This window comes from Motacilla alba, chromosome 3 (assembly GCF_015832195.1).
Source record: "Motacilla alba alba isolate MOTALB_02 chromosome 3, Motacilla_alba_V1.0_pri, whole genome shotgun sequence".
Taxonomy (NCBI): Eukaryota; Metazoa; Chordata; class Aves; order Passeriformes; family Motacillidae; genus Motacilla; species Motacilla alba.
Genome location: NC_052018.1, coordinates 92,574,840 through 92,596,671, shown reverse-complemented (window position 1 = coordinate 92,596,671; position 21,832 = coordinate 92,574,840). Strand labels below are relative to the sequence as shown.

General features: G+C 40.5%; 1 protein-coding gene across 1 annotated transcript in view; it reads left to right on the top strand.

Moving 5' to 3' along the window:
• Nucleotides 1–21,832, top strand: part of PTPN14 (protein tyrosine phosphatase non-receptor type 14) — a 110,389-nt gene that overhangs the window by 40,001 nt on the left and 48,556 nt on the right. Inside the window, exon 3 of the mRNA XM_038134137.1 lies at nt 6,298–6,467. Coding sequence (XP_037990065.1) covers nt 6,298–6,467 — 170 coding nt within the window. The remainder of the gene's footprint in view (nt 1–6,297; nt 6,468–21,832) is intronic.

Genomic DNA, 21,832 nt, shown 5'->3' with positions numbered 1-21,832 from the left:
GTTTCATGGCACTGATGGCTGAATTATGCAAATGGAAAAGAGACTACCGGCTTTTAAACATCTGCCTTCATGTAAATACCCTTGTTACTATAAAACTGAAGAGGGCAACAGTAACAACTAACAGTTGTGTTTTACTAGTGGGGTTTTTCTTCCTTTTGGTTTTGTTTAATATTTGACATCTGAAATCCTAACAGGCTTCTTTTACGTTCCCAATGCTTCTGGAAATGTTGAAGAAACCAGTCTTTATTTAAGACTGAAATCCGTAATTTTCTACTTCTTGATGTGTTTAAATGTTGAAGTGTTTAGTGTTTAAGTGTTGAATCCTTTATAGAAGTACCTCTCCAATGTGCATGGCACAAGTGAACTGACTGGCTTTTCTTACCTTCTGTGGGCTCCCTGTGTATCCTACATGCTTCTAGACTTCTGCAAATCATAAGTGGAAAACCATTGCCTGGAAGTTGCTGTTTATCATCTGGCTGTCCTGGCTGATAGCTTCTGTAAACCCAGCTGGGGAAATCAAAAATCTTGCAGTGTTTTATGCAGTTTGCCCATGGTAGTGGGGGCAGCTAGAAGGTAGCATACAAATAACTACAATATCTGAAAATGGAACAAATTTTTTTTTCTTTCTTTTAATTAATGATAAAGAATGGGAGAACTCTGTGTGTCCAGAATAGTCTGGACAATGTGCAGGCAGGAACACGGTGAAGGGAATATTGCATAGTGTTTTTCATACTTGGGTGCTTGGTTGGTTTGTTTGTTTTTAAATATGAATTTTAGTAGAATCATTTCCCCCTCCCCGCTTTACTTACAGAGACAAAGATTTATCAATAAATATTTTTTCCTTTTTTTTTTTTCTTTCTCTTGGTGATGCCCTAGGGTGTCCTTGGGGAATAACCAAACTTCTATCTTTCATTCCAATGCAGAAAGCATTGAAATGAATGAAGCAATTCTCATCATGTTCCTTGTGAGCTTATCTAGTTGGTGCAGCAGAAGTGTGGGGTCTCCTGATTCTCTCTGGAGGTCCACCTGCATTTGCAAACAATAGCTCTGTCAGCGGGTTAGTGTTCTTTTCCACAAAGCATTTTATGATCTCAGAAAGTGTTTGTTCCACTTTGGAACAAAGCCTGAAGTTCCAAAATTTTCCAGAGAAGTGAAATTAGACAGTAAAGTAGCAAAGCAAGCTGTTTTGGTCCATGTTCAGTTCTATGGGGGTTTTCTATTACTTTGGTTTTTTTTTAATTTTCAAAATTATTTCTGTCATGCAAAAAGAAATATGTCAGCACAAAAAGTTTGTGTTTCAAGATAAAAAAAATTTTAACAACATAGGAGAGAATGCTTTGATGTTGTTGGAACACATTCCCCTTCTTTCATCACCCTCCCTGCTTTTTTTTTCTAAACAAGGTTTTGGCAACGTTGAACTGGTTTTGTAAAGTTCAGATTTCAACAGTGCAGCATTTTTTGACAGAAGTGGGTGTTTTGGGATTTTTTTTTTTTAGGAGAGAATTACCTACCTCTTTCAACTCTGAGAGGGTCTCCCTGTATCTTCTTTTGCTCCTTGGATGAGGAATAATTGGAGCTGGCAAGCTTGGAAGTGCCTGGTGCTGTTCTTTCTTTCAGACCCCAAATTCAATTCTTCTTCTGCCCCTGTAGTCTTCCTGCCACTGTTCGTAAGGATGATGAGGTAATTTGATGACTGTCCCCTTTCCTCTCTAGGTTTACCATAGTTTTTGAACTCACTGTCCACCCAAATTACACAGAAGGGTCAAAAATATTTTCACAAAGCTCAAATTTCTACAGGATTTGTGCAACTGGATAGCTGTGTAGAGAAGCCTGTTAAGTATACCTGAGGCAAAAATCCTTGCAAGCATTCATATCACAGAGAGAGTTTTAAAATTCCCTAAATGCAGCAAAAACTGCAGCTGGCATATGCCATTTCTTAGAAATCCTGATTTGGAAACTGCAATGTACAAGTAAGGCTAAGCCAACCTTCATTAAGTCCCATGCTAACAAAACAGTGCTAAAATCCTGTTTGTCTCCTCCTTGCAGTCTCAGGTAATACCTCAGTTTGGTTTTATGTTCAAATAAATCCCAGGTGTACCACAACTTTCACCTTCAAGTTAGGAATGCATCCATGTCTCACTCAATCCAATTTCTTAGAAATAAACAAAAAACTGTCCAAACCCTTCCTGCTGAACAGCAAAACTCTGAGATTATGCCTTGTTGTGAGGGACTGTCGATCATACCACACATGACTGAAAAACAGTATCTGGTGGATTATGCATATTTCCATTTGATCTCTGGGGAATGCAACTCCCTGCCTGACTGACTCAGGGTTCAGGAATAGGTCAGTAGAAAGTGGAGCCATGTAACTACTGTAAAATCTGGTTTTATCCTTTTCAGCAAAGCTCTTGACAAAGCATCAGGTCTTGTACTTGAACAGTTACCGGTTCCAATAAAATGAGCTCTTATTTCAGCATTATGTAAAAGGTAAAGACAAGAAGAGGGGAGGAAGGGAGAGGAAAGACAAGGTCAAAAATGTCATTTTTTAATCTTGTATGTATGTGCACAGTTTATGGAAAGGATTTTCCCCCAATATAATGGCATTTTTCCATTCTTCTTCCAGACTAATTGAAAGACTAAGTGAACCTACTTGAAGTAGCAGAGTAATCTGTACCAATCTGTTGGGAGTCTTCATGTTTCCTTATCCTTTTTGTTCTTTTGAATTCACTTTCTAAAATGTTAAAATGTTTGAAGGTGATATGCTCTGATGTGTTGTAAATGGAGGAGAGGGCAAGAAGGTTCTTTCCAACCAAAATTGTTCTTATGAGCCAAATTTCACAATGGTATGTCCATCACTGTCATTCTATAAGCCCCAAACCAAAGCAGGAGGTTGGTGAGCTGAGCACCACAGGCAGATCTGTCCACTGTGCAGAGGTGGCCTTTTGCTGCCATTCTTTACTTTAGTGGCCCAGAAGCTGCTCCTTTCTTTTAGGGCACAACTGAAACCTGGGGTTTTGCAGCCAGATTGCCTCCAAATGTGGTTGGTTTGACTCGTCTTGCCAGCAAAGCTGAGATGGGGTTCAGGCAGTGCTTGGACAAAAGACCTTCTATGAATAAATGTCTGCTGTAAATAGCACCTTCCCCTCTGTTCAAGTGCCCTGGGATAGCAGGGCCTAATGTTTTTTGCCTGGACAAGCTGGAACTCCGTCTCTTTCTCAAGGATAAATATTTAGTTGGCCGACTAACCAGATGATTTAACAAACACTGAGCTGGGCTTGATGAATCTTTTAGAATGACATTTGCTGGTTTAGTAATATTCTGTCATCTCCTGAGGGTGGCCGTTCTACTTGTTTGGCCCAGCATAAAGGCAGGGGTAGTTCTGGACTTAGGAGGATAGCTAAGGCCAAGTCCAAAACAAATATGTTGCCTTCTGAACTGGCAGCTATAATGTCACCTATTTTAAGATTTCCCAGTGCAGTTTTTGTATGTCCAGTGTTGCGACTCACTGTATTTTGAGAATCACCTTTTCATTTGTGCACCCAAGTGCTCTGGTTCTTGTTTGCTGCTTTAGCAGAGGACCACAGCTCCTGGAGGAGTGTGAACCAGTTTCCTTGTACCACATATGAAGTCATGTGTGGTAGGTGAGACAAATTTTAAAACCTCGAGGGTAATATATGTTACTTCAGAGCCTGACAGCTGTAGGCATAGATGTTGATTCCATGGAAATCTGAGTGAAGTCAGTGGTCCACTTTGTGCAGATGGACAAAGTCTGCACTTTGTGCAGACCAGCTTTTAGAATCAACCTAGTTTTTAATCAGCTTCTTATAGATAGACAATCCCATTTTTTTATAACCTCAACTAATTTTTGGGGTGCTTTGTGGACTGCACAGCATGGCATGACTTGCCTATGGAGAGTCAAATGCCTTCTCACAGCATGCTGAACTTGGTGGTCCTGCTGTTTCCAGTCCCACATTCTTCTGTTCCTTTTTGGGGATTACTGATATTTGTAGGGGGGAGGGTCTCTTCAGGTGTGCGCAGTAGTGGCTACAGAAGTCCTCCACTGTAGGTTCTTAAAAAAAACATTACATTTTCAAGAAGTGAAGTTGCTGGCAACAGGGACCTGATTTTCAAATAACTGTGTGTATTGTCTTTCCAAAGTGCACAAATTTGTGACAGGAGTTCTGCTCTGCTATCAGATCCTGTGCTTCAGCTGCAGTAGCTTGATCCTCTCCAGGCTGCTTTCAGGAAAACAGTTGTCTTCTAGTTGTGCAAAATGCACGCTGCCGTGTTTGTTCCACAGTACCTGCTGTAATCTAGAAGCTTCAACAACACTGTATTTCATTTACTTCTTGTTCCTTGGAATTGCTTCTAGATTTGGTACTTGAAGAATGTTTCTACTGTAGCAAATCTAAACTTGTGCTGTCTCCCAGCCCCCACTCAAAGGGGAGGGACTGTGCTCATTCGAGCTGTTTAATTGCAATCCCTGAATTCCTTGAATAACTCTTCTAGACTTCAGAGTCCAAATCTTCTTCTTTGGTAGATGTTTTACAAGTACTTCAAACTTCAAATTTGGGGTTCTAGGTGTTGTGATTGTTTACTTTTTCAAGTAATATAGAAGCTGTTTTCACATCTCCACACTATTTCTTGCTGAGAATGAGCTGCCCTGCAGTGATTTTTCAAGTGTGTTAAAGCATTTCCCTTTAGAGGTGGTAAAATCACTGCTTTTTTCTGCCTTCACATTAATTCCTTTGCTGCCTCCACTGTCTCTCCCACCTTCATTTTAATCTAATTACTACTATGGTGAACTCATCAGAAAGAACTTTTTATCCACTGGTGACTACAAAGGGAGGGTGGTAGAAATAAATGAGGGAACATTTGTGAGGTTAGTTTTGTTTGAAGTTTATCCTGTAGGAGATGCTGACTTCTTGATTAATTTGTACCCTAGATAGATAGATTGATTGATGATTGACTGATTTATTGAAGATACCTTTAATTTCTAGGAGGAAATACTACAAAATAACAAGTTTGCTTCACTGTACCAGACTGAGCAGTGCTCAAGCTGTTTGTCAGGCTTAAATGAGGAATCAAGTTGAATTAGTTATCACCTTAGTTAAAAGCTAGTCTGGATGTTGTCCAAAGTTGAAAAGACATATGTAATGAGAGCCTAAAGTAAGTACACCTGTGCTCCCATTCAGAGTCTTGCATGATTGTCTCCTGCATGCTTTCAGCTATAAAGTAGTTGGAGCAGTGTTTCCCCTGCTGGTTTGTTGCCATTTGCAAACATTTAAAATTTTTTGGTATTGTATTACTTGTCCTTGTGTTGTGTGCTAAGTCATGGTGTGTGCAATGGTTTTTATAGAAACATCCATAGCAGCATGAAACAGGCTGTTCATGGTGGATTTTGTAAAGTTTAACATCTGCAATTTGTCTGCTACAGTGTTTTTCACTTTTTCTTCAGATCTGCAGTCATAGTACTTGATGTTTAAGTGCTTTTCAATAAAATCCTTCATGATGGATTGGCTATTCCTTCAGCTGCTTTATTGCCACTTCGCAGCTCTAGTTCTGAGCGCTATTCTGTGTTAATTCCTCTTCTCCAGCAGCCGTCCCACGTGGCTCATACAGTACCTGCTACAGCCATTGAGATTTGCACTGGGCAGGAAACAGCTGAGGTTTTCAACCTGATATTTCTGTAGAGCCTAGAGAAAACAACTTGTGTGTGATGTGCACATTCTAACTGTATACTTGTCCATCTTGAAACCTTATGAGTGTGTTAAAAAAAGAAGAGTGAACAATTCTGTGTTGGGTAAATGGTTCTGGTATTGGTAGATATATTTTGACATATGCATGTGGGTTTGCATTCTTTTTTTTTTCTAGTTGGAGGAGTCCTTGTCCTTTGTGTGCAGTGGGCCTGATTCAAAGTCTCATGAAGCCTTTGCACATTAGTTCAGGCTTAATGTTTGCTGTCTCTTCACAAAGCACAGGTGTCCCTTAAGAAAACACTCAGGCACTTTCTGTAAATCATTTATGTCACCTATGCCACAATGTCATGTAGAGCTCTTCAGTAGGCATTTGGGAGAGATGGTAGGAGGCAGATAGTGCGCTGTCAAGTATATTGCAATAGTAATTTGTCATTGTCTTCAAAATGTCCCACAAAAAAGGTCAGTAAAAAATAAATTACTCTGATTTTGCATGTGGAAAAATTTACACAATGCCATCTGTTCTTATTTGCATTTGTGACATTGTGTGAGTGATCTAGCTGGCAAAGGTAAACTGACACTCATGTGTTTCTTTATCTAGACTCACTACTTCGGCCTTTGGTTTCTCAGCAAGAGCCAGCAAGACCGCTGGGTTGAACTGGAAAAGCCTCTGAAGAAGCAGCTGGACAAATTTGCCAATGAGCCTTTGCTTTTCTTTGGGGTAATGTTCTATGTGCCCAGTGTTTCCCGACTGCAGCAGGAGGTGACAAGGTATGTGCTTCCCTCTGTTCACTATATTGTGCTAGAGCTGGGAGAGAATGGGACAATGATAGAGCATCTGAGAGAAACAGTTGCTCTGTTTCTGGCATTCAGTATTGCTCAGGTATCATGTGGTTATTTCCTTTCCTGATGATTGCCCAAATGGGAAAAAATGGGAGAAGTCACCACTTGATTATGTCTGCTTGGGAAGAAGGAAAAAAAAAAAACTGTCTCACTGAAAGATTGTGCGTGACCAACTGCATTGAAAAAATGGGAGTAATAGTTATATGACTAAAAATCTGACAAATTTTAAAAAGGACCATGGTGACCGTGGTTTTTCTTCTGTAGCTTTCTACTGGTGAAAAGGAAGCCACAAAGGAGCTCTATATAGAGTTTTAGTTTATTATTCTTAAACCTACGTGTGCTTTGGTGAAAGTGAACTTTGGCATTTTTTTTCCCAGGTTTTGCTCATCCCACTCTTGATTTTCCCTTCACAAAAAGATTAAAAATGTTAAGAGGGCATTAGTCCTTTAATTATGATCAGGGCGTACCTTTACAAACAACTTTAGTGGGAATTACTCTTTTATTCAGAGCCCTGTGCTGCAGTTGTAACAATACAACTGTTTTGAGGGGCTATTTTTGTAAACCACATCACTGTGTGGTTTTTGCACATCTGTGCTGTATCGAAATTTAATAATACAGAAAAGAGAGTGAAGGAGAGGAGAAAAAAGCCCACCTCACCTAAAAAGGGGTGGAGTTGTTTTCTTTTTAACCAAAATTACTTCATTTATCTAGTCTGAGCAAAGTTGTATCAGCACAACTAAAGGTAAAGCCTGGAATAAGTGGATGCTTCAGGGTGGCAGAGGCCTTGCCACTGAAAAAAAAACTGCTGTTTCTGAAACCCTGGAATTCTCCACATGATCATAATAGCTAGGAAAAGATACATAAATAGTGAAGAAAGAATAGCCTCTAATTCTAGAAGGCATGCAAGATATGAAGCAATTTTTTATATTGCAGGTTGCATATTTTAAAGGATTTTTATTTGACACTGAACTGGGGAGTTGGCGTTAGGATGTGAAAAAGTTGTGTCTTGAAATGGCAGCTGTGAAGCCATCCCTTGACTACTGTGTGTGCTGAGTTCTTGCCAAAGAGGGGGATAAAAGCATCATAAAACTTCAATTTCTCTGAGAGCAGACCAAATACTGATGCTTGTCTGTATCTGTGTGTTCCTGCTTTGTGCACGCTGGGAGAGGGAATCCTCAGTATCTTTTCCTTCAGAATTATTCTGATGTGCAGATGGAATGTCTGAAATGTCGTGTTGCTCAATTTGTCAGCCCAATCCTGGCCTGGTTGTGTGCAAGGAAGCATTGTAGCTACTTGGATGCTATTATCTCTTCAAGCTGCAGCCTGCAGTGCTGATTGCTCATTCACAGCTCACCTGCAGAGGTATATTTGCTCATTCTGCCCAGGCTGGTAATAACAAAGCATTTCAGTGACAATTGAACTTCACAGCACTCTCAATTGGAGTGGCTGCTGAATTGTTTTTCTTTTTGAAGTGATTGATAGCATAAGCTGTAGAGTCTTATAAGTGCCTTTTATGTTTCTTTAAAGGTGTGTAGCAGCTTACTAGAGGATTTCAGATATAGAATACCTGTTAAGATTTGTTTGTTTGTTTCATGGAGTGGAATTGCTGCGCTGTAGATGGTGTGACGGCAGCAAATCTTCAGCAATAGGTAGATTCATGTTTGAGGCAACGGTGGGGACCTGGAGGATTCTTCCAAAACAACTGGTAGAGAAAGGCTTAGTTTAAAACCTGATTAGATGCACAGATGGATGTGGGCTTATAGGGGTTTTTTTTGACTCTTGGTAAATTGATTCAACATTTGCTTTTATTTTGTTAGTGGCTGCTTCTGGGATTAGACTTGATCATTATATGATTACATGTGATGTTGAGGTAGGCATGGGACTTGCCCACTCAGTGCTTGTGTATTTGACTTATATTTAGGTAAAAATGACAAATCTGTCTGAAATGCAGAACTTGTGATGAGACACTTCATCTTCTGGGAGGCTGCAGAGCCACCACAAACAAACCCAACCCCAAAGCACAGCCACCACCAAAGGCTGAAGATGCAGAGGTGGTGACAATACTGCCAGCAGTGGACCTGTCACCTTTGTAACCTTCTCCAAGTGGAAACATCTCCAGCCCTGAGCTTGCCTGGCTGTGTTTGGAGTTGAAGGTGAAACCCATCTCTCAGCAGCAAGCTTTTAGTTAATTGTAGACTCCAGGGTTTCCAGGGTTGATTAATATTCTGTGAAGATGATAAAGTCTTTGGAGAGTGCTTCAGCAAACACATAATGCACAAGTATTCAAACACTAGGGAGTTGGTTTCCTGAGCTGGTTTACTCTACCTCTGATCTGTAGGATTATAGACTTGATAGCTGGTTTTGAGAAATTAGTCTCCAAATTGAATATTCCTTCCTGTTTCCAGTGGCTGCAACCTCCTGTGTCTCACATACTGTCATTGCAAAAAGGGAAAATGATGCAAGTCTTTTAGGCTCTGTTGGTTGAGAGGAGCGTTACTTAGGGTGTTGGTCACAGGCTCTGAGGTAGTGTTCCTTAATAATTTTATTTGAAAGATCATCTGAAAGATCTTTTCAAAACAATATGTGAACTGTTTTGTGTTTGGCTGTTGTTTGGTGGTTGGGACCAACAGGAAGAATCCTGGTACCAGCACTACAGTATTTATAAAATCATAACTCCTTTACATCTTATCATTATGCTGGAAGTAGAAAATTATAATTATGCCTCCAGGCCTGTGGATTTTAACTGCCTGCAGGTGTTGGTAGTGGTCAGGTTTCTCTGGTAACTTCCTGTATTGACAAGCCAAGTGTGGAGGCAGAAGTAAGGGTGAGTAACACTGCTCCAAGAAATGTGTCCCAGTGCTGGACAGACTCAATGGAAACCTGTCCACATGTGCCATGCTGGGAAAGGAGTGGAACAGCACTGTCGTGAGAAGTCAGTGATGTCCCTCTCAAGGTATCACAAAATGGGAAGAGCGGATTTACTGCAGTCAAATGCAAGCAGCAGTTGCAGAATGGTTGGGGTTGGAAAGTGTCTCTGGAGATTGTCTGCTCAGAGCAAGGTCAACTAGAGGAGATTGCTCTAGGACCATTTCCCATTGGGTATGGAATATATTAGTGGAAGGAGAGATTCCACACTAACTCTAGGAAATCTTTTCAGTCACCCTTGCAATTAAGAAGGGGATTTATGTTTAGAAGGTATGCCATGTATTTCAGTTTGTGCCCAAATGATCCCATAATTTCAAATTGTGAATTGATGCTGAGTGGGTGAGTGGGTTACCTGGGCTGGCCATGTAACTGGTTATTTAGGACCTGTAGAGCTGCAGGCACCTGCCATATAAACACAAGTACTGCCATATCTTTGTGTGGGATGGATGCCTGTAGTTAATTTGTAAGAGGTGTTTCTGATAATATGAGAGCCTGTGGTAAAGAAAATGAAAAGACAAGACTGCCAGAGCAGTTTATTTAGCTTTTAAGCTCTTAGAAGCCAGCCTCTGAGACCTGCAAGAAAAGATGAAGTGAAGAGTACTCTGGGGAGCACATTAATTGTTTTAGTAGGTCACATCTGACTCTGGCTTGCAGTTCTTTCCTTCTTTGCTACAAGACTGATGCTTGCCTGAAGATGAAAATATTAGTGGTGTAGAGGTTTTTTTCTCTTTGGGTGAAGTTAAGGGGTAAGAAGCACCTGCAGGACATTGTCAGTCTTGTTCAATTTGTGGTTTTGCATGCAAATGCTAAGGCTATTCAGGGCAGTCATGTTTCCTGTCCTGTGATAGATGCTTCCCAAGGATGTCCCAAGGAAACATACAGAAAGCAGACACCAGTTGTAGAGTACCTGTTTTTTCTCTCTGGTAGTGGCCATGACAAAAATATTATTGCTATGCCTTACTTTCAGTGCATTGTACTTTTGGCATTAAGCCTTCTCCTAGGAAAGCTATTTCGTGCCCTCTAGACTTCTTATTTCCCTACCCTTTCTACTCTGCTTCTTTTCTCTTGAATTAAGGTTCCCATCTGTATATATTCCCTGATCTTAATCCTGTCTCTTCCAACATCTCAGTGACTCCAGCATATCCCTGGCTACTGGTCATGGCATTCTACTGGTCCCCAGTCCCACAGATGTTTTCCATTTTCACAGATTAATTAAAACTCCATGATAATTCCTTAAGTTGTCTGTAGCAGTTTTCACCATGTTATTATTTCTACAATTTGAACATTTCTAGAAGAGTTTGTGATAAACAAAATTAAAGAACCAAAAAAAGCAAACGACAATAAAAAAAACACTTTTCAGACTCAATGGCAATTATAGCAGGAGTAATTTGGGTGGGAGTATGGGGATTGGCACATTAGCAAAAAGCATTTTTCATGGAAGGCTACTTAGACAACCTCTTTTTAGTCATCCAGCTGTTCTCAGTGAGCAGCCATCACAGATGGAGATGCTGTGTGTGCTTTTGGCATATTTAAAGCACCTGGGATCTGCATACTGTCTGATATAAAGCAGTCTTTGTGATGCCCTGTAGAGTAGATATTTGCATAGATTAGACATATAAATCTGGCTTTTATTTTCTGCTAACTCCTCAGAGAAGAGGCATCCTTTCAAGCATTAATTTTTTTGAAAAGTCTTTGTACAGTGTCTAAAGTAAACAAGCTTGCTTTCACTGTGCTCTTGTTCCAAAAACAGAGAACCCACACACTCTTGTGGCTTTCTGAAAATGTGGGTGCGATGCTGCTTTCTGCACAATTATCAGACAATTGATGGCCTTTTTCTTTTCTCCCCTTCCCACAGTTCTAAGCGAAAACTGAAGGCACATTTTCTCCCCACGGTACGTCTTTCTTAGCGCGTGATACTGCTGTGCCTCCTGTGAAGGAATAAAGGTGTGCTTTGGTCTGGTTTTCTTTTTTCTTTCCTGGAAGAAGTTTTCAGTATCTTACTAGGTGCTCTGTACTCAGTGGTATCCAGTGGCTTTTGTGCTATTGCAGAGTGGGACATAATTCTGGGAAGTGAGAGCAGTTCCCATTATGGGTGCCCCATGGAGCTGGGTCCCTGTGGTGCTCTGCATGGTAGGTCTGGCATGCACAACTCTGTAGGGAGGGACATGTTCCAGCACCTGCAGTGTGCTGCATTGGGCTTCTGCCCCAAGTTTAGCTGTCAGCTCTGCATTTCCCCAGAAGAACGTGCTGTACAGCTTTCGTGTGGAAGGAAACAATGTTTGGAATGGGATGGCTGCACCTGCGAAGTGTGGGAATGAATGTGTTTGCAGGTGTAAAATTAGAGCTTGTGGGTCCCAGGCCTCTTTTCTGGATGGTCTGGGAAAATTCAGCCTTGAACTTACCCTCTTTTAACTAAGTGAATATTTATTTTCCCTGATATTTTGCTGCCATACCCTTTTCTTCACCATTTCTTGTAGCTGTTTTTTTTTTTTTTTGTTTGTCTTTCAAGGAAATATTTCTTCTTCACTGTTCCCAGCCTTTTCCTTTCTTTGTTTTTCTATGAGTGTTAGGTGAAGACATTTTAAGCAGATGTTCTTTTAAAGCATAAGGAGGTACAGACTCCTAGCCTGTATTGAATTTTTAAATTATGTGAGTATAAAGTAGAGGGAGAAAATTAGTGTTTGAGTGCTTCATATTTACAGGGAAAAATGTTTTCGCAAATCTGTTTTAACAAATACTGGAGATTTTGCCTTCTCTCAAAAAAGTTCTTGTTCGATGTCTTGCCTACTTGAGCTTATCTTTGCTTTTAGTCTGCTGCGCTGCTTTTTTTTTTTTTTTTTTTTTTTAAAGCTTAAGTTTCACATCCTCCTGTGTAGCTAGCTTTTAAGACAAATCCAGTCAGCTGCAGATTTCTACCAGTCACTGCAGTCTTTTCTGCTAGTTACTGCTCCTTACACCGTGCTTTTAATTTCTGTGTTAAGGCTGGATATCACATATCGTCCTGTGCCAGCCTGGTTTTGTGGCAAGCTCAGTGAAGTGGAACTCTTATGGCTGTTAAGGACGTAACATTTACATGCGACAAGTACATGAGGCTGCTTTGCTTTTTGTGGTTGGTCACACCTGCAGCTTGTGGCTGCAGAAGTCTCTGTGTGTACTTTTGAGCTCATGGTAGTTGGTTTGGCTTCATTGTCCAAAATAATTATTTTGAATATCACACTGTGCTGGAAAAAACAGCACAATGTGTACAATCAGATTTGTTCCAGACATCCTGGACTGTGCTTGCCTGAAGCGAGGACTGTGACCGACTGTGTGGCCGTGCTTGTTGCTGCACCACAGATAAACCTACAGGATTTTTTAAAATGCCAGTGGTTCTCAAAAATGTACTGACATTTAATAAATTTCCTATGAAAGTACAGAAAAATAGCATGCAGGATGGGAGGAGAAGAGAGATTCATGTTTTAGTTGAGTGGATTGGTAAATGAGAGAGACCTGAGTGATACATGGCAAATGGGAAGATGGAGTGATAAGAAAAAAAGTTCAGAGTTTGGTCTCTTACACCTGGAGATGTAAGTCAGAATTTAGCCCTTCAGTGCTACTGATGTATAACAGAGTGGAAAAAAATTTAGTTTTTAGGCAGCAGAAGTCTCACTGCTTTGTCTCTTCTTAGGAGCCTTTGTCAGTTTGTGTTTATGGTGTACTTACCAGCACATGTTTTAGGAGCATGCCTGCTGTCTTAGAAAGATCTTATCTGGAGGCAGGCTATGTAGTTTCCAGAAAAATGATTGCACTCATTGCCTGCTTTTCTGGGAAGTGTCATGGCTACAGTGCTTGTGCTGATGAGCTCTGCTCACACCACACAGGAAAGGCCCTGACACACAGCTCTCTCTCTTGGCACCAGAAACAGCCGTGTGGCTTGCACAGCTGGAAAGATGATGCACATCCTCTTCACTAAGAAGCAGCAGTGTTGTCTCCAACACAAATACGATATTAATGGTCAGAAGAGTCCTGTGTTTTTAGCTATTTCCAGTTATAGAGTTTGTCAGTTCCCTTTGTTTCTTAGATTGAGCTGGACACTTGTGTAGCATAAACCAGTGTAGCTTCTTTCTTCTAGAATATTTCTAACTTTATCATTATATATGTATTATACATATATATATATATCTATCTATATATATCTCCTATTTCTATTTTATAGAGAACTTTGGATCAATGGACTATAATGTTAAGTGATTTACATGAATTAAAACAGTTGCCACTATGCATAGAAGCTGTATCAAATGAACAGAAAAGGACAGGGGTAAGAATGTTATAAGAATGGCAGACCTTAGAAATGGAAGATAATTTAATCCCATGAATCTCGTCAAAGCTTGTGTTCTCAGCTAAATGATTTGGGGAATCAAATTACTGGATAAATTTTTACAGAGGAATGGTGTGAAACAACAGTGAAAGGGCATGGGGTGTCAACTGCCCCATATGTGGTGGCTGTTGCTTTCCTATTTAACTAGAAGAACTGGTAGAGGGTGCTGTAAGTATGTGATGAGTATTGAAACAGAGTTGGGACTAGTACTAATCTAAGTGTCTTATTCATTAGAGTATTTGTGGAATATCATGGTGAGATCTCCCAGAGGAAGCAGTAGGAGCTCTGGAGCTGAAATTTTATAAATTGACATGAGGCAAATAAATTTTTGCTGGAACAGAATTCCCTCGGTTTTAGTCCTGTTCAGGGTCTTCAAGTTGTTTGTCTTATGACTGGAACTGCACCCTGTCTCCCAAAGCTGGGAGAAAGGCAAGCTCTGGGATTCATTGCTAAGTGGAGCCAGGGAGTCCTGAGTCCTCAGGGATCCTGGCTCTCTTCTGTTGAACAAGATTGTGGGTAGGTCGTGAAGTAACTTGGAAATGTCATCAGCTTTTTTTTTTTCTTTTTTTTTTCTTTCTTTCTTTTTCTTTTCTCTTCCTCCTAGCTGCTGGAATTTGGGCTCATGTTGTCCAGGCAAGGGAGCAGTTCTGGAACTGCATGCAAGCTGGATGAGTTCTAAAAGCCCTGGGTGGCCACCCAGGCTTAGACAGTCTGGGATATTCACATTTTGGTGCTCCTTTGATGGTTTTATTGTTTTGTTTTAATTATTAGACTTTTTTAATATTAGTGGCTACTGCAGCATGAAACGCACACATTAGGCTTGTACTTGCCTTCTTGTAAACACCCTGATACTTAATTAGCTTTCATGTTGTATTTAGAGAAGAGCAACAACAAATAATATGCAGTATTTGCCTGGGTCTTGTTGTGTTCATATTATTGCAGAGTATGTGTTTCGCTTTTCAGTAATATTTTTCAGTTGGTTTTCTTTGGATGTGTATTTTAGTGGATGTTTAAACTTTGACTTAAAAGTAAGAGCTCCTTCAAGGCAGACCTAAGATTCAACATTAATTCCCTGTTTATAAAATATTTGCTGAGGAGGGCAAACCCTTCTCCCAGCTGACTTTCTTCAGTGAATGGGGAGCTTGTTCTCTGTGTGTTGGTTATTGAAAGCTGAGCTCTTTGTGCCAGATATTTTAAGAAACTGTTGACGCTTAGATGTAATCTATTACATTATACTGTGCTTTTAGACCAGAAAGTGAATGTGTTTTCATGTGTGTGGTTGGGCAGTACATATGTAGCAACTCTGAAAAATAGTGTTGCGTAACTATAAATACAGTGTAGGATGCTTTCAGCCTGCATTCTCGCTTTACTGTGTTTTGAAGGCAATGGCTGTGGTGGTTAGAAATGTTGCAACAGGAATGTCTTGGCATTGGGCAGATTCACATTTATACCTGATCATAAAGAAATAATACTAATTTTATGCTCTAGGGCTTAGTCACGTGTGCTAACATATTGCTTTCCTGATGGGAGCTATTTCTACGTTCAATTCTAGTAGAACAAATACTTTTTTATTGGACCCTTTTAAATGGAAGCAAAGATTACATTCTGAGGTTCTACTCTTCTTGTAGAGTAGTGATATATCATTTACAGAAGCTGAGAGAGCTTCCTCTCTAGTCTTAGATAGCCCACGTTGAACCTTTCCATGCAGTTATGGTAGTGGAGATGTTTGTACTTGGGAAAAAGTACTTTGGATCTCCTTTTCTTGTCCACCTTGGCATGTGTGCTGTTGGAGACACTGGCTGAGCCGGTATGTTGGATAAGCAATGTGGATGGCTTTTACCATGGCTGACAGCCGTAAATTATTCAGATTTTTAAAAAACAATTCTGCAGCTGGGTACAATGTAGCAATTTTATTGTCCATGCTTGTGATTTTAATTATGTTAATGTTTCCCCCAAACTTTGAATATCTTGGAGTGAGGTAATGATATGAATCTCAGTCTGGGATTTTTTTACATGTTCAGAACAGAACTCAGACTAGATTAGTAAAGGGCATGTAAAGAAGGCCATGAAAGGTATGAATCCAAATATTTCATAGCTCTCAAAAACCAGAAGGAAAAAGAATACCTAGCTTTACCAAAGAAAGAAATATCATTCTTCAGTAATGGTATGGCTTTGAGGGGGTTGATGTGTGGCCTGTGAAACTTCAAAGATGACAGTACATTAATCGTGCATGCATTTCAAAAGTGTATAAGGAACCAGATGAATAGAAAATGTGGATATGTGCAGCAGGTCAGAAGAAGGTTCGCTGAGTCGCAGAATCTCTCAAGTTGCAAGGGGCCCATAACAATCACTGAGCCCAACTCCCTGCTCCTGGCAGGACTACCTAAAACTAGATCATATGATTTACAGCATCATTCAGATGCTCCTTGAGCACCATCAGGCTGGTACTGTAGTCACTTCCCTGGAGAGCCTGCCCTAGTGACTGACCACCCTACAGGTGAAGAATCTTTTCCTCATATCCAGTCTGAACTTGGAATTACAGAAGGCTCATAGAATAGTTTGGATTAGAAGGACCTTTAGAGGTCATATCTAGTCCAACCCACCTACGATGAATAGGGACTAGGTGAGGGTGCCCAGAGTTCCATCCAACCTGATCTTCAGTGTTTCCAGGGATGGGCCAGCCATCACCTCTCTGGGCAACCTCTTCCAGGGCTTCACCACTCTCACTGTAAATCATTTCTTCATTATGTCTAGACTAAATCTACCCTTGTTTAGTTTAAAAACATTGCCCCTTGTCTTATCATAACAGGCCCTGCCTCGTCCCTGTTTTACAATCCCAGGGTAAGTACTTCCCCTAAGGCAGCTTCATCCCATTTCCTTGTGTCCTATTCCTGGTCACTAGAGGAAGTGACTGTTTATACTTAGGACACAGCTGCAAACCACTGTGTTAAAAATGTGTCTTGATTACACAGACTGCCAGGATTGAACCTTAATTCCAGAAAGAAGAGCTGAGGGTCCATGAGGCTGAACCTAGTACTAGAGACATTTTATAATCCTTAAAGAGAAGGAAATACATCAAGCATTTTGAAACTTGCTTTGAAGGTCTAACCAGCTTCTGTTGCAGAAAAAAAGTTCTTCTGCCTTCCTGCATGGAAACAAAAACAATTTGGGTGGACTATATATTTATTTTGTGATATCTGTCAGGTGAAATGGTGCTGAGGCTAGAAATCTGGGCTTCTGCTTTCATCAGTAAAGAGCTTGCTTTGTGTATGGAGCTGTGTTTGGATGAGTCACATTGACTGCTTTTTGTTTCTCAGCCTCTGAGGAAACTGTCCTCACCGATATGCACTTGTGTTAGGAGGATCACTGTGATAACCTGGAGTTGTCTTCTATTTAAATCCAGCTTTTCTTGCTCCTTGGTTTTCTCCTGTTAGATTTCCCAGCGCCACACAGACACATGGTTGCATATCTGTAGCTGTACTGCTAGCAGTACCTGTTCCATGTGTATGTGTGTATTTATGGCAAATCTGTTGAAGATCTACTTGTATGATCTGGATGTGTCCCTTTTTCTTGGTTTGTATTAGTAGCAGTTATCTTAAATAGTGCTGAAAGGAGATTTTAAATCTTGCTGTAATTGGCTCTAGAACTTCATGAAAACTGCGACTTAACCTACTTTTTGGAATGGAGAACTGTGTCCTGCTTTCTTTGAACTGCAGTGTCTTAAGGCGAGAGGATGAGTGTATGGATAGTAAGCTTCTGCTTACGCAGCTGGAGGATGTGTCAAAAGTTGTATTTAACAACATGACCTTGCTACATCTACTTACACTTGTAAACTTTACAGGAAACCTTCACCTAGGCATTTACTCTTGAGGACTGTGTCAGACCTAAGACAGGATGTACAGATACAAAGTGCAGAGAAACAAAGAATGGACTTTGTTTCATAATAGTTTTATTTCTAATTAAAATTAATGTTCTGTAGACTGGAAATTCGAGTCTAATGTTTCCTGACTGGTGGGAGCATGCTGCCATCACCATGATGGACAGGGAGTTCCCATTCATAAATTGGGAGGTTTCTGTAAACTTAATGAAGAAGTCCCTGCTGCTGGAATGATTCTCAATAGAATCAGTTATGATAGAGTTTGCTCCCTGAAGGTTCTTGGTGTATTGTTGTCCCCTTAAACCAAACAGATGCAACTAAAAGCAAATAGAAGGTTTTAGAAAAAAAGATGATAGCTTCAATGTATTGGTTTAAAGGAGAAAGGATTAAAAAAGTGGAAAAAGGAAAAACACTTGTCATTCCTAGCCCATCAGTGTTTTTGCATCTTCTTAAATGAAGATGTAAAGGATAGTTCCTCCTCTAGTTTAGGAATTGAGCTGCTCACTGCCTTTGTCATTTAGACTGTTGCAAAGTGCTTGGCTGCCCTTTTTTCCCCCTCCAGGTGTAGCAGCAATGCGTGTCACTGCAGAGGGGGGTTTCCCACTCATCAGGAACACTGTGCACGGGTTGGGTGTTCTGGTGCACCTCACACACTGGCATGTGTTTTGGACTTGTCTCCCAGGGTAGTTTAAGGCACTGGTTTGGATGGATGACTGCATTGACTAGGCTGGGGCTGGTACTCTCCTGTCTGTCTTCAATATGATGCAGCAACAGGGACTTAGCAGTTTCTCCTCAAGGAAGTGCAGCGTGCTAGGGGATGTACTCCTTAAACTCTTTGTGACACACGCCACTCCTGCCTTAGTCTTGTTGCTATTCCTGATAAAGGCTTACAGAGTGAGGGTTGCTCTAGACTTCCTGTGTAATCAGTGAGAAGAAATGGGCATTTCCACAGCGTGATTCAGGATTCATTCCTCTGTTGTGCATCACTTTCTGCAGGTGATTAATTTTCTCTTTCCTACTGTGTGTTTTGAAAAGGGAACTGTGGATCATTGGTCTTCTATTTAGAAGTCCCAGACAGGTGTCTGAAATTTTTCTGCAGCATCAGGTAGAGAGGGTCAAGCCACAATTACTAGCAGCATGAGAGCAAACAGATGTGTGGATTTTGACTGGAATTTCTATCAGCTTTTTAAATTTTGAGAATTCAGTAGGCAATGGAAATCTTGGTTATGGTAGCACTGCCAGTGTTTATTCAATTTATTCAGTGTTGGAGTTCGTACTGCAGGCTGGAGCAAACTTTTTCCCTTCTCTTGTAGCTGAGACACAGATCATGAAAACTTAGTTCTAAACTTACCTTTTTCAGTGATCTGAATAATTCTAATTTTTTTTGCCTTGCTGGCAGGGTATAGCACTAAAGGATCTGAAATTGGATGTCAGTACAACCCTCAAGTCTCCAAATGTGTTTAAAAGAAGCATTTGTGTGGAGGCCCTATGCAGCTGAGAATCTCAACAAGAATTTGGCAGAAATCTCAGTGTCGGAAGATGGCAGATTCCTGTGCAGTGAGATGTTTACTGGTTCACTGTTTTATCTTTGGCAGCTGCTTTTGCACTTGATATCTTCAGCTGTTTTTGAAGCCTTTACAAAGAATAATTATTCATTTCATGAAATGGATCTATTTTACCCACCTAACAGGGCACCGATTCACATATTTCCCTGGCAGCATCCCGTCATTATCAGAGCTGTGTTCACTTTTGCAGGATTGCGTTCACTGGGATGTTACAGCTTCCTGGGCTGTGGTTTTGTTGCATGATTTACTGAGGTCTGGGGTGACTGTTTTCAATTATTCCTTTGGAAACACTAGGGTCACTGGGGTCTCTGGGAGGTGGAAGCAACCTGAATTTTCCTGTTTTCTGCTGGCAGTGATGCTAATGTAGATGTTCCAACAGTCTTTTCACAGGAATATAAGGTGTTGTACTGACGACCTACAGATAGGCAGCAACTTCATTGTGTCACATTTCAAGCAGTGTTTTCTTTTTGCCAGGACAGATTACTGTAAAAGGCAGTAGTCAATGGACTGGATTTTAACTCCACACCAGGTAAAATTCCACTAAATCGTAGAGCTTTCTCAGACATTGATTAGGTGAGGTTGGGATGCTACATAAAGGTTTCATTGACAGAGTTTTATAAATGAGCTCTGTAAATTCATGAACGAGGTTTCACTGCAGGCTCACCAGAGCTTTTTTTTTTTGTTGTTGTTTTGTTAAGTTCAGGCTAAGCACACATTCTTCTCTAAGTCTGAACGTGTTCACTTGCTCTTTGAATAAAGTAACACCTGAATACACTTGCATGCTGCTCTGCACCCACAAAGCAATTATTTTGTGATGTGCTTCTGGATGCTTACATAGGCATTCCAGTTGTTCACTGGTATATGCACTCAGTTCAGGTTTGCATCAGTGCACAGCAGAACACACTACATTAAGCCAGAAAAACATGGTGGACTGGGGTAATTCCAGAGTTTAGAGCGGTATGGATGGAGAATCTTTAAAATATATATTAAAAACTAAAATGGGGCTTATGGGGTATATACATTATATTTTATTGTTACAACTGACACAATGTGGGGAAGAGAATGAAGCAATGAGAACTCTTCATGTTTGTTTTGGGTCCAAAGAATAATTATGCCTGTACTTAAGCACCACTTAAAAAAAAAGTTATCTCTTTATTTTCAGTATTGCATAGTATGAGCTTGAGTATACATTTGTTCTAGTTAACTCACCACATTTTTTTAGCATGATATTCTAACCTGCTTGGCCATTAACCTGGCTGACTACCAGGAGAATTTTCAAACTGTTGACTCATATTGCTTCCATATGTAGCTTACACCACCTTTTCCCACAGCTTGAGGGTTAGCTGCCTTGTTTTTCAGGGCAGGGAGAAGCATATTTTGAACTGAGTCAACACAAAGGAAGTAAATATAAGCTATTATTAACTTTTTGGGGTCTAATCTCATTTTTGCCAAAATCTAGTTCCAGTTCAGGAAAGACCAACAGGGTTTTTTTTTTTTTTTGCTTCTCTTCCACAGGAGGTTAAGTACTCTTCAGCCTACATAGCCATGGCTTATCTTTGCACTTTTGCATCTTCTTGAGGATGAATCTTTGCAGCTGCCATTTCAGGAGTTTTTTTATTTTATTCCATCTGGAGATGGGGGGCATGAGTTGCTCTGTGTCTGGGACCTGCTGTTGTGAGGATGTGACTAACCAAGTGGATAATGGCACACAGGCTGCATGCCATGGCACCTTAGTGAGCACCTCTGTGTAGGTGGGGCCTATATGTGGTTGTAGCTCCTGTTCTCAGTTGGAGCCCATGTGTGTCAGGCACCAAAGGACAGTTGTCTGACAGCTGGGAGAATTGGTTTATTATCCAAAATCCTGCATCAAAGCAGTAGCTGCCCCTGGGACACACAGCTCAGGCTGAGGAGGAAGAGCCCTGGGATCCTATATGGGAATAGGGAAGATTGTGTTTGGAGGAAGGTGAAGGTGGAGGCAGCAGTTGTGGGAGATGTTGTGGGTTTGCACTCAAAAAAACCCAACCAAGTTGTGAAAAGTGATATGTGGCATTCTTGTAATTTGCCTACCAGACTCAGTCCTACCTTTTTTTTTTTTTTCCTTTTTTTGATCAAAAAAGAATGTGAAGCTAAAAAGAAAAAAGTTTCCTGAGCTGTAACCTTTGGATCTCTGTAGCCAAATGCAAGTGTTCTGCACAGTTCAGGAGATATGAGCACATAGCTGAGCATGTTTTCAAGCCTAGGCTGAACAACAGACTGAACAATAACACTTTTAGCGTGTGTTTAAAACCCAAACCAAATGGATGCATAGCTTTTTTTTTTAAATATGTGAATAATAAACTCTTTGCTCCCAAATTTGTTTTTCTAGTGTCTCTATGTAATATTTATATTTGCATTGAACATTTTGGTTTTTTTTTTCAGTTAGAAATACTTAAATACAGATTTCTTTGTGTTATGTGATTTTGTTTTACTTTACTTTTGCAATCCCACTCCAGCCTTTATAAAGATGAATTCTGTGGTGGTGTCACCAGGGTTTGCTGGATTCCAATTGACTCCAATTTGCAGAGACCAG